The sequence below is a fragment of the Pithys albifrons genome, chromosome 3 (genome assembly GCF_047495875.1).
Source record: "Pithys albifrons albifrons isolate INPA30051 chromosome 3, PitAlb_v1, whole genome shotgun sequence".
Lineage (NCBI taxonomy): Eukaryota > Metazoa > Chordata > Aves > Passeriformes > Thamnophilidae > Pithys > Pithys albifrons.
This window is the reverse complement of record NC_092460.1, coordinates 93123631-93139515: the sequence shown is the minus strand read 5'-3', so window position 1 is coordinate 93139515 and position 15885 is coordinate 93123631. Positions and strand designations below refer to the sequence as shown.

At 37.4% G+C, this 15885-nt stretch overlaps 1 protein-coding gene across 1 annotated transcript in view; it reads left to right on the top strand.

The window, feature by feature from the left end:
- Positions 1-15380: 15380 nt before the first annotated feature.
- Positions 15381-15885, top strand: part of SEMA3E (semaphorin 3E) — a 136979-nt gene continuing 136474 nt past the window's right edge. Inside the window, exon 1 of the mRNA XM_071550105.1 lies at positions 15381-15858. Within this exon, the coding sequence (XP_071406206.1) occupies positions 15744-15858 (115 nt within the window). The 5' untranslated portion in view covers positions 15381-15743. The remainder of the gene's footprint in view (positions 15859-15885) is intronic.

Sequence of the window (15885 nt, the reverse complement as noted above, 5' to 3'; positions counted from 1 at the left end):
TGCTGGGAGAAGAAGGAGTAACACAATTTTATTTCAATACATTTGATATCTTGGGCATTCTGGATATAATTAAATGTAAAATAAATTTAGAAAAAGTAACTTCTGTCAACTAATATGCCTACATTTGAGGTTGGGGTCTCTAGTATTAACCCACACTCAGGTGTTTCATAAAAAATGTTCTCTCAAAGAATTGAAAAAGGAGAGGAAGGAAAGAGTGAAAAATGACCTTTTCATGTCATTCAGGCTCACACAGGAAGCCAGTGAAGCAGAACCACATCACAGTGACTTGGACTGTGCCATGACTTGTCCCCTCTGTTCTATTAACAAACTTTATCCCTTTTGTAGCATGACAAAATCAGTAATCGATTAAACAAAAAAAGTCTTTTAGATAAATAGTACTGACAGATGCAGTTACACAGCGATTTCTCCTGTAACATTTTCTTTAAAAGGAAAAGCAACATTCCTTCTTCCTGAATATGATGTTGCTTTTACCTTTAGCAAAATAACACATTGTAATTTTCTTGGTCACTTACAGCGCTACTGCACTTTTTATGCCTTTTTTTTTCAGTATGAGCATGATCTCTGTTTGATAATTAATAACATCTGCCTCCCTTACATGAGAAATGATGTTTCTTAAATTGCAGTTGCTTCATTTTCACAAGATTTGCATGAGACTTTTAGGAAAAGTTTCAAAACATTTAGTTTTTTGCACCTTTCTAAAGGGTTTCAAGTATCTGGGAGAGCAGATAGTCTTAGCTTTTGAACCTGAAATAAGGTGGTTTATTTAATATTTTACTTCCTTTTCTTTTTCCTTAAGCAGAGAATATATGAATAAGAAGAAGTAGTATTGCAGTGTGATGTGTGAAGCATTTTGAAGTTTAACATGTATACATTTTTATAAGATGATTATCCATCCAAAAGGTGTTCACATTCCAGACTTGATATGTTTACACTCCATAAATATTCAATGAAATATCTTTGCTGTATACTTTTAACATGAAAAGTAATATCTCTGTTTTTAATTATGGGGAACATCAGGCATGAAGAAATTAAATTACCTGAACAAACATCCCAAAAGCTGAAGCAGGAAAATAATCTGGATCTCCTGAATGCTACTTATTTGATTTTATTTGCCAAATTAATCCTTTAGGAGAGAAATTATGTGCTGTTGTTCAGCATCTTTCATTTTACATTCCTGCAGTTGTTATTTTGGTTCCAAATAAAGCAGGTTTAGAAAGCAGCAAAAAGCTGTGTATTTATTTCAGCAATTGTGAAATGTGGCTTGTTATTATCAATTTCCATTTTTCTGGACCTTATAGCCAGCCAATGAAATAACAAAATAGATGTGTGATCCATGGTGCTATGTGATGGCTGCTGATTGGAAGAAAAGGGCTTGTAATTAGACACCACATTTTCTGTTGAACAACACAATGTATATAGTCAATATTTTAGGGAGACTAACTGCATTCTTGGTAACCCTGAGACATTCAGGTAGATTTTATCTCAGCTAAATTTAGCATCTTAAGTATAGACTTCCAAACTGTGCTATAGAGCATAGACATCTAAATGTCCACTACCGTCTGTGAAGAGATGTACCTACAATATGGCAAATATTAAGGTGAAATGAACTCTATGTTTAGTGTTCATTCAAGGCCTATTTAAGCTTCATGACCACTTTTCCAAGAACTCCAGAGGGGAGAGGAAGCCTCAAGAGAAAGAGATATCTTGCCACTAGGTGGAACAAAGAGGCAAAAAAAAATGCAACAGACAAATAGAGAGATCTAAGTCATACTTGATTTTGTCTGTGTTACATTAAAGAGGCAGTTATTTTAAAAAGACTTGCATCCCTGGAGAAAGACTATATATCTATCCTCAAGGAATTTTGTAGATGTTGTCCTCTTTATCTACCTTTAAGTCCCTTTATCTACCTGTTTAAGTGTGCTTTATATTTCCTTGGATGAAAATTATGATAGTTAGAGAAGGCATGTGTAAGTATTTTTTTTCAGGTTAGAAAATTACCTCATAGAACAGCATCGGCGTTTGTACAATGTCAGTGTTTTTGTAGTGACCACTGTAAATTTAATTACAGCTTTTGTTGCTGCCAGGGAAATTTTGGCAGAAGGAAGCATTGTACCAATATCACACCAAAGATTCAAAATCATGTCTGCTCTCCAAAACAAAAACAAACTTTATAAATAAAATATCTTTCCAATTTTTGTTTTTAAATTTGATGATTATTTAACTGCAGAAATTATCCATATGCAGAAACAGTATAAAAATAAATACAGAAAGCAAATAAATTGGTGAGGGAGGTCTGATGGAGACTAAAATGCATGCCTAAAAGCAAATTCTGTATAATAAAAGAGAAATAATAATTAGTCTGAACACTTTATATTTTATTTTTATTATGTTTTTATTATGCAGGAATTTAATCCAAAATATCCAGTGAGGGTTGCAATAACACTTTGCTATCTGATGATAATAAAAATATTATCTTTAATAGAAGGAACTCAGACACCAAATGTTATGTGCTATTTATAAGGTGGAAAAAGGTGGGAAATTTCTTCCTAAATGCTTTGCATTCTCTATGTTCCAAGTAACACAGAATGAAATTACAAATTTGTGAAGAATACAGTTTCAAAATTAATGTAGGCTACAGAATATAATTTCTGATTCAAATTTACAACTTGCAGAGTACCAAGAATTTTAGGGATTTGTTCCAGGCCGAATCCAGTCCAGAACATTAGCAACTGCAAGAGGCTCATTTCTGGTTTTATTGACCAGTGGTCAGTGTTACATATTTAGGCTGAGTTCCATTTGTAGCTAGTTTCAATACACTAAGATGACATGTGACATCTTGTCATGGCCTCAGCTAAAAAGGTACAAAGATAGATTTGATTGCACAGAATCATGTGATTCTTGTGAGCAAGATTGATAGTGTTTTTCCCTTGTCAATATTGAAGTACACTTGAGCACCGAAACGTGCACTATCTCTCTACATGTGCTATTGCTTCTAAAATTAAATGCAGATACTTAGGCCCATGTCTGACTGAGCAGCTCCTTTTTGAACTTATAGCTCCTCCAGCTGTGGAGGCAAAGCTGAAGTGGTCTATAGACATGGACTGTCTGTGCCCATCCTTCCCATGACCACACTCAGTGAGACCTTAATACTATTATAGACTGTGTTCTTCTTGGCTCCTTTGTAACCTTCCCTTGCAGTTTTATCCTCCCTGTTTTCACATCCTATCCTAAAAACACAGTTGCTTGAAATGATGTTTCTCAGTATCACTGTGCATTCACCTTCACTTCTGTGTGCTGGCTCCTCTTTGACGCTGAGCTTGCAGTTTTCTGGCAGCAAGGTGTTCTCTTTCCTTTCTTTGTCTAAAGGAACGTAGATCAGTTTCTGATGAATTCTATATATATATTTCTTGTTTCTTTCAAACAGGACAGGACTCTTCATAAGCATTAATTTCTCACAAAAAAAACCCAAAACCAAAACAACACAGACAACAAAAAATGCAAAACAAAACAAATCAAGCAACTAAGAGGTGATGCTGGTGAATAATTGCTCAGTGAAAAATATTTCTTTGATCATGGATTTGAGGGTCAAGGTTGTGGGAGAAATTATAAGAGAATAATCATAAGATCCTGACAGCATTAAAATTTGGACTAAAATACTCAAAGAAATCTTTATGCTAAGACAAATTCCTGAGAATATCTGTGGAAAGAACTAGTTCAATGACGTAGAATTAAGTCTTTCCAAAAGTTAAGTGCCAGTGAAAGACATGTGTGAGTATGCAATTTTATTTTTAGAGAGATAATTTAAAGATATTTTAAAAACAGGATATTAGCTGTGGAAAATTACTGGCCCTTGAACTGAAATAAATAAAATATGACCTCAAGTACCAAATAATTCCTCCCAACTTACAGCTATTCAAACACACAATTCAATCAGTCATTTGTTGGGTGTTCAGCCCACAGAGAAATAAAATCCCAGCTATGGCTGATCAAGATTTATGTATTTATAAATATATAATTTTAGTCGGCAGGCTTTCTTGATCAAGCACACCCCTTTTTTAGAAGGAAATGGCACATTTCCATAAAAGTGACAAATAATAGTAATCTTTCTCAGACAGGCTTCCATTCTGCTGAGTGTTTTAGTCTCATGATCTAAACATGGGAACCTAGTGCCAGATCTGGTGAGGTCCTGTGAATAGTGCTATGTGAATAATTGTACTTCAGTGCTTTAAAAGTGAAAATGAGGTTTCTGTACTTTAAAAGTGAAAATTAAGCCTCAAGTTGAATAGAATGCAAAATTCTCTTTCTAAAAAAAGATAAAGAAAAAAGAAGAAAAAAACCAGTATTTTGCTGTATAAAAGATTACATTCATAGTGAACATAAGAAAAAAATCAGATCAATTTAATGCACTGCGATGCTAAAAAAAAAAAAATAAAATTTTAAAAAATTCCAAAGAGAAGTTTAGATTCATGAGTTTAAATCAAATTTTGACCTAGTTAAAGCTTGGATCTCTCACATCTGGACATCGAATCCTTGGTGAATTGAATTAAAATAGCTAAAATGTACACTCTTGCTTTAAGAGTTTTATAAGCCAAGTCACTTCCTAGCTATTTCCAATAAAAGAAGTTGTATCTGAAATCATTCAATTAATTCACTTTCAATTTGGCAGCATCTAGGAGATGGCAGTCATTTTGATTAGTTTTTATAACATTAACAAGACCTGACATCTATGCTACATGAACTCCAGGAGCTTAATTTTTGATTGGTTGTAGTTTGATACTGTGGACTGGTGCCCAGCAACAGCAGGGTCATGTTGGGTGCAATCCTAGAATGTGTCTTCCATCTTAGTTTCCTCACAAAGGAATCCAGTTTGCACCTTCTTCCACTGCCGTGCAATGCAAACTGAGGCATGGTGTGTGAATAAGAAAATGCACTAAAAAGTCATAATACAATGATTTTATCCAAAACTGATGCCTAGCTAGAGCTGTGTGGTGACAGAAGTGGCTAACCTAGCCTCCTAAAAAATATTTATCTCCAGCAGTGAAATAACTGCAAGGCACTGATTAGAATTCGTTCGCACAGAATAGTATCTGACTGTGCAAAGCTTGCACAGCATAAACGGAGATAGGCAATTGCCTACAAGTCTGTCCTAGAAGAGTCAACAAACAATCCCTGTCATCTGCAGCTGGAATGGGAAAGTCTTTGAGACTGAACATTTTGTAACTATTCATGCACAGGCTGAGGGAGGCAGGAATACTACTACTGCTGCAGAAGTTTCTGGATCCCATCCTCACTTTGTCCTTATGACGGGGAAGAAACTGATCCATCCCCAATCCATGTAGAAACTCAGCCTTTGTGCCAGTGTAAAATACAAAATGCATAAGAGAGGTATCAGTGACAAGGAAAAAAGGAGAGTGTTTCCTCTGCAGTGGGAGCACTGAGGGCAGGTGTAGGCTGCAGCAAGGAAGGCTGAGGGATCTGCAGTTTTGGGGAGGAGGGAATGGCTCCTGTCACATAGATGAAAGGGAGCAACAAAGAGAATGGTCCCTGCTCTCACTTCCATACCTCTAAAATCTCTTGGAGTCCATCTCAACCTATTTTCATCACACCAGCTCAAGACTAATTAATATTTTTTGCTCCCTGACTCTTTTTTGGAATCTTCCAACCAGTTCTCTTCAGTTACTCCAAGGACACTTCCTGGCAGCTGTCACAAAAAGGCTGCACCAGGCTTTGTTCTGCACAGTCTTTCAACATTATCTCTGTAGGCTTTCCATCCTCAGAAAAGCTCACAAGACTTCATAACTCACCTGATGGCATGAAATCACAGAAACTTAAATTTATTTCATCAAATTGCCAAGATAGTGAACTGCAAACCAAACCATCAAGCCTTATCAGACAGTTTGAAACCCGTAGAACACAGAGGATAATCACACCTCAGGAACTCAGGATTGCAGGGAAACCTTTGATTCACACTTTAAGGAACTGGATGTGGCCAATCTGCATTACAGTGTATTATCCCTGAGCTGTATGGAAACATGTCAGTTTGTGCCATTCACTCTTGTAGCCAGAAGGCACCCCACAATGGCCTTAGCACTGGAGACAAACCTTCCAATCTCACACCCCTGGCCCCACTTTGCTTGTCCTCACATCTTTGGATTTGGTTCTGACCAACTAAAATCCACCTCTTCAACACTGTTTTATTTTACTCTACAGATGCAAAAATATGATCTTTATCTGGAATCAGTTTCACTGAAATTATAATCTGTTTTGCAGGAATTCTTAAAATGGATAAACAGGTTTAAAACTAAGGAATATCATGTTCTTTTCCAACACTGGGGACAAGATTTTTTTGTGAATCCCTATTTTTCTGTTACTCAAGAAATCCAGGGTTTTGGACCCAACCAGAAAATCACTGAACCACGTGCTTAACTTAAAGCACATGAATGCCACTGTTAAAATCAGTGGGACTGTTTGTAGTCAGAAGGATAACTCTGAAGTGTGGCCTTAGATGACTTCATTTCTTTAATTTATAGTGTTTTCAGTTTCCACAAAGAGCTAACTTGATGCAACTCCAAAAATTCTGTGTTGTGAATGTAATGCATAAAATAGGAGATTCTTTTAATGAATGTTTTTAGCTTATTCACATTTCTCATCAATGTGATGGAGTTATAATTTTCAGGGTATTTGGTGTTCCAAGCTGTACCTATTCATAGAAATTGAATCAAGTCATTTTACACAACAAGAAAATGTGGCCATTCTGATTTTGGCCTTTTCAGTGATGCAATGATCTGGCTCTGAAATCTTAAGGAAAATTTAACTGAAGGAATAAGAGCTACACAGACTGCAGAAGTCATGTATAGAAACCAAAATGAAAGGGCTTTGCATTTTACAGAGCACTTTTGTATTCCAGATGATTTAACAACTAATATTTTAATTACTGTTATTTTTCAAACTTTATCATGGCAACTACTGTGGTAATTATACTGAACATCAACTAGTACTGCAACACTGGACTGTATAAGTTGCTGTACTGTAAAACAGGGATTCCCCCAGGCAGCCATAATTTGTCTGTCCTGGTTTTGTCTATTTTAAATTTTCTATTTTAGGGACTACACATGTGCTTTGTGTTAGAGCAGGGAAGTCATAGCAGACTAAACTACAGTCTATGGTGACTTTGCCTTTTGGGTCATGCCCTTCTTTGCTCTTGGAGGAAGATGGTCACATATAAAAACAAATTATGATTCAGAGAATCCCTACAGAGAGATTAACCAGAGAAATGTGGTTTTCACTGTGCCCTCACCCAGTGTACAAAGTCCCTATATAAATAGTCTTGTACTGGTCTAATTAATTGGCTCTCTAATCCTTGCCTCGCCCACTACATACAAAGTGGTTTTGTAAATTCAAAATAGACATGGTCTTGAGCCACAACATTTATAAGATCATGGCATTTAGGGATGGAAAACAACTAATACATCATCCGGTACACCTCCCCAGCAGGGCAGGGAAGCCTAGTTAAAAATGCCTCAAATAACATGGCTTTGACCACATCCTGAGCCAGCCAGTCCACTGTCTCATTCATCCTGCAGCCATGATGGTTTCCTTGATTTTCTTGATACCCTGTTTCACAGCTCCAGCCTCTGAATTTGAATTCAGCTCAGCTATGGTGAGACAGTGAACCTCCCTTGCCCTAGGAAAGCCTTTCACATACAGACAATTGCATACCTCCTGTTTATGCTCTATCTCTTTATTGTTCTTTTGAATTGGGTAAGTTTCTGCAGATGAAATTTCTGTATCAGGTAAAGCAGCCTTAGGATTCGATTTTTGATGTTTTTCTCACATCTGGCAATGCTATTGCACTTTCACTACACAGCTGTAACTGGATTTCTGAGGAACTATTCTACTAGCGATAGATTTTGCTACTGGAAAAATATAAAATGATTATGAAAAGGGTAGTATATTAGCTGATGAAGGTAATACTTGTACTTTGTTAATAATGGTATAAATGATCTTAACAGGAAGACAGCAGATTTCTCTGAGATAAAGTATTCCCTTATCTAGTTGCAAAGTAGATTGACACTCCTCTCTCATTTCCTCGAGGTTGTAATTTAAAGGATTAACTTAATGCTGTTTGATACCCTGTCCAGAGATTTCTTGAAAGCTGAAATTGTTGGCTCTTCAATAAAGAAAATGTATTAAAGCCTTTGGTTTCGAGGTTTTTTCTTCCTTTTTTCTCTTTAATAGAATGTGTTGGCGTTTCAAATAAATATCTGTCTAGACAGATGTCAAAAATGAAATCCAATGATAAAGACTTTCTTCACAATAATAAAGCAAAGGGTAAAAAAAGAAATATTTGTGGTGTGAAGAACACCCAAGTTCTGAATGCAGAGCCAGATCTTTTTGTTTCAGCTACCACACAACTAAGGGCAGTCAGTCAATCAGTCCGGAAGTTCTCTTCCACAGAGATATTACTTGCTGGGAGGCAGCGTGGGTGCGGGGTGTGTGCGCGTACAGTAAAGTGGTTAGAAACGTACCAATGGATTTAGTGGTTTTCTACTTTGAAAGCTATGATCTGGTTAATGCTGGGATTTCTGAAGACCTCAAGGGAAATAGATTGTTCAGTTGGGGCCTCTTTCCTTTGGGAGGTTTTGCACAGAGTTTGAAAGGTTCAAGATCTGTGCTTCCCAAAAGCACTATGGATTTATGTGCCTCAGTCCTCAGCATCACAGTACCTGAATGTTAGCTGCCTGACAGCTGTAATGGCATTCAAAGCAGGATATATACCTATGAATGTCTTTAAGCCAGGGGGAGAATTAATGCTTTAACCACTGTGACACAGAAGCGTATCTGCTAAGCTTCTTTCTGTGCTGAAGTTGAACACAGACAGCTCATTTCCAAGCATGCTCCATGTTAAATGCCAGAAGACTGTTTTCAGATTTCGTTCATCTTTCCTTCAGGTTTTGGACCCACATTGCTGTCACAAGAAATCTAGTTCATGCCTGAAAGCAGATTATGCCCCACTGATGCAAATCACAGCATATATGAGCTCTCTGCTTTTGGGACCTGTCATGGTGCATGTCTTCCACTAATGGGTGTAAGTAAAAATACAAACTAACTGTAGCCCAGAACTTATGTCCACACTGATGATGTCATCATCTTGCTCAAGTAAGAATGTGGAATCCATTAGTGGGCAATAAAACTGGAATTTTTTAAAAATATTTTTCTTCAAAATGCATTTTCCATCTTTAAAACCTGCAACTGATTTGTCATCAAAATGGTTTACTTTTAATAAATGCTTTTCATTTCACATTTAGATGCTAATTGCATTAAATGATGGTCATAGGTTTCAGACAGAAAATGTGTAGGTTATAATTTTACATGTCTGTTCAAGGAAAAGGAAACTTTTGTTTACAGCTCTCTCTGAAGATGGCCACACCACTTATTCTTGCGTAGGGAAGTTATTACCTAAGAACTGAGGCAACTAAATGGAACCTTTAAGGCATAAAATATCATTCTTGCTTTAATAGTTACTTGTTTGTTGTTTTGCTTCTTTTCTAAATAATGAATAAACAGTAAACAACAAACTGGAAGCAAAGTCATGTAAAGGAAGAGCTGAACAGTATTCACATTGATAATTTTGGATAAAAAAGGGCATAATTAACTTTTGATAAAATATATTCCTCATTCTGAGCTAATAGGAAATATCTGGTAGCTATAATGACCTAATATTAGACTTTTGACAATTTCATTTTTATTTTCTGCTCAGTGATCAGTGGAAAATATGTCATGCCATATTTCATCTTCATCTTCAACAAACCATTGTTTGTTTGGGGGGGGTTTTTTGAGAGACACTTCAGTAATTATTTAATAGCAAAAATATCATCAAAATACATTCCCCTAGAGAAAGCAGTAATTTGATTTTCATCTATAACTAACCATACAGATTTCTGTGAACCGTGTACTAATCATAAGTCAGGCACATGGAGATGATTTCAGGAATAAGACACCGAGATATGCCTCGGTTTTTCAGTTTAACCTATGAAGAAATCCCTTAAGAGTTCTTCATTTGAAGAAAGAAACATTTATTTTTACTCAGTTTTTTACAGGTTAGCCAAAGTACCCAATCTATGTCCCAAGTAATACTGACATTCAGCTGTAGTTAGTTATGTTACTGCAAATAACAATGTTCCAAGGACAGTATGTTTCTATATTTACCTGTCAAACTCCAGTCGTGGAATTAAGAGGACTGTAATTTAATTGAGATTATTTTTCTTCATCCAAAGCATTAATTTATCATGTAATTTTGTGGCTAGTTTGAAGTACAGGTTCATGTTCAGTCAAAATCCTTTGCTTAATGAATATTGTATAAATTTGATCTTGAATCAAAGAGAATTCACTGTGTATAAAACAAGAGAAATAACACTTCCCTATCCTGGAGACATTACATATAAATACAGATAGTTTCACACAGGGTTAGGATCAAATTCTTGATAACAAAAGCAAAGACCTAAAATATTTCTAATCTGAAAATTCCATAGAAGACCAAGTTTTATTATTATTTCCTGCTCTTTCCTTGTAACAAACAAGATCTGGCAACATTCTTCTGCTATCAGTTAGCATATCCTCCTGAGGGTCAGAGAGGTCATCCAAGCGGTGGCTCTATTACTCTTGTTGAGATTCCAGAAGATACTATTGAGTGATTACTCACCTGTTGGATCAGGTTTTTTGCTTTCTTGTTGTGTCTTGTCAGCACTCTTACATAATGTGTGCACAGGATGTTTTATGGGTTGACTGAGAGTCAGGATGCTGCAGTACCTGACAGGCAGTTTGGTGTAACCATTTCCTCCAGTACTGATGATGCAAGAGAGGCAGTGGTCAGTTTGCAATGGACACTGGAGCAGACATGAATTTCTGCCTCAAGGGCAGAGTTAAGCAGAGTTAACAACTATATGATATTTATACCTTTTCTTCATCTCCTACATCTGTTGTAAGAATTTCTGAACGAACAGAATTTGAAAGTTGATGTGTTGATTTGAACTGCAATGCCAAGTGGACAAGTAGTGACATAAAAAAAGTTTTACAGATGAAGCACTGTAAGAGAAGTCATTATTTAAATGTCATTTGAACATTTTTCTATTATATAAATATGATTACCTGTGCACTACATCTACTGCAGGATACAGTACTAATGCAGATACAGGTTTCATTGACTTTAGTGAAGGCTACACAGCCCATTTTGGGGTTGCTCATCTTCTTTAGATCTTCAAGCATAGTCAGAAAGAGACAGAAAGAAAGAGGGAATTCCTGCTGTGGCTCAGTGTATCATCACCAGAAGAAGGAGGTAGTCTTGTAAACCTGGTTTTAAGTTATGGTTATGGCAATCCTTGGACCACTCCAGTTTTAAATTCTCTAAACATTTCATTTTGCTTTATAGTTAAAATGTTTAGAATTTGTTGCTGGATCTAGTAGCAGCAGATCTACTTATTTATATCACGCTCCTGCATTTACATTTCACTCTATCAGTTAAACCAGTTCACACAATATGTCAGAAGTATTTTGTGTTAGAGTTCTTAGATTTACAGGCTAAACAATTTCATTACAATTGCTCTGAATCTGCAGCAGCTGCAGCAAATCAAACTATGGTTCACAGACTTTACATAGCAACTCACAATTAATTTGTAGTTCTTTTAATGGACTTCCTTACTGTACAGAAAGAGTGAAAGAGTGCAAAAGTACACAGCAACATTTTCTTTCTTTTTTCCCCCTCTTATAAAACCCCATTGTCTTCCTCTTTAGGACAGTAATTATAGGTATTCTACCCAGTAATCAAAGATAGGGTTTGCATTTCAATTTTCAATTACTCTTTACTTACAAGTTTCCAGGCATTTTTTTTTATTTATCTGTCAGTATTTATTTAACTGGAGATTTTACTACCAAAACAAACTCAGATTTGAAAGAGATCTGTTGTATTTATCTTATTAGCAGAAAATAAGCAGCAAACCCACCTTATTTACTCTTCAGAGACCCAGCACTGTACTACATGCGATCTCCACAGCCCTGAGGCCTCTGTGTTTGTACTCATCTAAGACTGAATCCTAGTATTTGCACATCTGTGTTGCCATCCTTCCACCTACTGTTTGAAACCTTATAAGAAGTCTCCTGAAACACCCCTGGAGGTAAGACCATGTGCCCATTCAATTGAAAAGATGCCGAGGTAGAGAGCTTGACTGCCTTGCCTGAGGCCACATATTTCTCTTTCGTTGAAAATTGTGTGTACCTTTCCACTGCTTACTTTGCCACAAAACTTGTTGTGTAAGGGTGTAAGGCTGACAATCCTTACACAGCAATTTGAGAACTATGAGAGGATTCACCTGGTGAGAACATTAACTTTGGGAAAAAAGTCCATCTCCTGCATATACTGATACGTGAACTTTCCCTTTCTCTTCTGTTCTCTTGGGTTTGTTTCCAGTGCAGGCATCTTTCCCTTTCTCAGCAGCCATTCTCATCTTTCCCATGCCAGCACCTCTTGCTGACAGCCAAAGCCTAAATGTCAAGCAGCAGCTCCAGCTTCTGCTCCTGTGCCTTTGCCTCAGCCCTTCCCTCAGCAGGCAGGGAAGGAGCCTGAGGCACCCGCACAGCCCACCCTGCCTGAGAATCAGATTTCAGATAAAAAAGCTTTGTCCTTGGGGACAAATATGAAAATCAGCCTGTTTGGGTATTTCTAACTCTACTGGAGCTCCAGTCCTGGGTCACGTTGTGTTTGTAGGGAGCCAAGGAGTTGTGTAATGGCTGGGATGTGTGGGGTTAGAAATGCATGTGAGTGCATGTAAGCTCAGGCTGATGGGGGAATTGCCCTTATTTGTATATATGTCTTGTTTGAATAGACCTGCTGCACCCTACATCTTATCTAAATACAAAATAAGACCCACAGTTTCTAGCAGCTCTCTTGTGCCTTCCCTCCTCCAGTGCACTTTAAGCAGCTGGAAAATGAAAACAAAACTTTAAAGTTGAAGAAATTGTTTTGAACTTGCTTGCTAACTTTTTTATACCAGCTCAGAATACACAAAGTATACCTATTCAGCATGTTGAGCATCTAAGATCCCAGCTGAAGCCTGGTAAAATTAATAAATAGCATCCTACAACTGCTTGCAGAGGAGTTCTAGAGAGGGGAAAGATTTGGAACTTTGTGCTAATGTTTGCTTTACTCACTGAATATGGTTTTAGCTTTCACAGTGCGAGTTCACATTTGGATTTTTGTCTCCTTTTTGAAAATACACACCATAAATTAGAAGTGTCAAATTTTCCCTAACAAGATCCTTCAAAGAAAAAATTCCAATTGAACTACCAAATCAAAAAATTTGCACATTGAAGACTTGTGACAAGAGAGAATGAGTCTTTGAGAATTGTATTTATTGATTTTTTCCATGTATTCATTTATTGGGAAAAATGCAAATAATTCAATAAGAATTTACAGAGTCACAACCGGAATCTTCACAAACTTTTGCAGGCATTAGGTCATGCTGTTTTACAGCAGATCTTAATGGTCAAATGTAGAACATTTGTATGCCTCAGAACTACAAAAAGGTGCCAATAATAACAATCCCAATGGGTAGATGATAAACTCGTTCATGCTGAGGTCTGTGCTTAGAGGTAGAGCCTGCCTTGCCTTCTCCACTGACAATATCTCAAATACTCATGCTGAGCTACTGCCAGACAGCTGGCACATCAGCATAAAATCCACTGCAATCTGCAGTTGTGTGCAAGAAATGGAGCAAATAGCTGTGTGATTTAGCTTGTGCTCCTGTGGTTTAACTTCTGCTGGCATAGTTTCCAGCTGATTCAAAGCAAGCCCAGGTATGTGAACATGATCTGTTGTTGAAGAACTAACAGGTAGACATGACCTCCACCCCACTCCTGATTATGCAGCTGCCTCCAGGAGTCCTTGGGCACTCTGATGATTTGTGTCTGTCCTCTTAGTGAAGCTGCAATTCTTCTCTGTCCTAGTAGTTCATACATTTTATTCTTGAAAAGTTCTGTCTGCTCCCATCCATGTATCCTGCTATTACATTTAATAGCATTTCACTATATTATTGTTCTGGGTTCTTTTCAGTTTTCTGGCAGACAGAAATTTCTTATTAAATCTTTCTCTCCAGATATCATTTTCTTTGGTTGACTACAAAATTTGTCTGAGTGTATTTTTGTCAATGCATATATTCATTTTCATTTTCCTTTTTTTTTTTTGATTCTTGTTCTGTATGAAACAATGCAAAGTACAAAGACTTAACATTGCTTTAATGCTCCATCCCATTAAAAAAGTGCAATTGTTAAAGTCTAAATGCACCTTACATAATCCTAAATAATTATATGCATGAGATCTTAATTACAGAGAATCTTATTTAATTAATGTATTCCGGACATCTGTAGTTTTGATTTATAAAAATCTAGTTTTTGCCATGGGTATATTTTTGAGTTACACATGATGCAAAAAAGATAGGAAGTTTTCTGGTATTTTTTAGTTTCAATATAGGAGGTGGCTGCTTGGCACTTGCAAATCTGTTGCTGTTTATCATCATTGCATTTTGATCAGGCTTTTTTTTTTTTTAAATACTGACCAATCCTGCAGGCATCTAGCCAGATAAGTAATTTTAGTGACATATATAGATGATCTAAGGTTCCAGAGTTACAGTCATTTAAAATGTAAAGGGGAGAAGTTACTGTCGGAAAGTACTTTGAGGGGCGACGGGAGGGAGAGGGGGAGGCGGGGGGGGGGGGGGGGGGCGGGGGGAGCAGGGAGGGGAAAGATGTGAAAGCAGAAGCTTTCTCTTTAAAGTAGAAAAGGATATACAACAGGAATCTTTTATTCTGATCCACTTAGTACCATGCTGTTTAATGACTCTAAGTGATAATGTACTTAAATGGTTAATGCAAGGGTTGATCCTCCTCTAAAACCGAGCTGGGAACAAAAGCTGAAATGACTTTTCGAAAGGAAGGGACGGCAGGAATTCTGACCCTTCTCCTGACGCTTTACAACCTGAAACCACAAAGCAATTGAGGAATCAGTGCACGGCATGTGGATTAAAACGTTTCCTAGAAGCAGCTAGTACTGTACATTGCCTCAACCCTCCCTGAACTTTCTCAGTGAATACAGCAGCCTGACAGCCCGGCTTCCCGCTGGGTGGATCCTGCAACTCCAGGAGGGAATGGCACTTCTTGTTTTTAATTAGCAAAGGTGAAAGGTGAATTAAAACTAGCTGTTTGGCAAGTCAGAGCAAGGGGCTGAGTTCTGAAGAGTACCAAGGAGGAGGGTGCTTTCTCTTTTTTTCCTATTTTTTTTTCCCTCCCTCCTTCTTTGAATGAATTGCCTTGCAGGAGGGACTGAAAATACAGCTTCTTCCTGAATCCAGTGGCAGAGTTACTAAAGACAGCTCAAGACACAACACTGCAGAGTAACGCCTTGGAATGTCCTCGCACTTTATAAACAATTGTCCTAGGGAGGGAATATTTTTACATGACATTTGCATAGCTTGACGAATGGCTAGCTGAGGCTGTGCTGCTCTGATGAACGTTGAATTTCATATAGAGATACCCCATAAACTGACCACAGGCAGAGAGATCTGACTGCACTGGGAAAGTAGAAGTGGAAGTTGGAGCCTTAAAAACATCCCACCAAAACAACAAACAAACAGCAGCAGCAAAGTGAAGAGAGCAAGAAATTTATCTTGGGCAGGATGGCATCTGCCCAAGACCTTTTAATCCTGGCACTATATGGCTTGTTACTAGAGTTACCGGATGGATGTCACGCAGCAGATACGAGGCAGCCGAGGTTACGTCTGTCACATAAAGGTAGGTCAGTGTGTCAGGTTTTTAAAG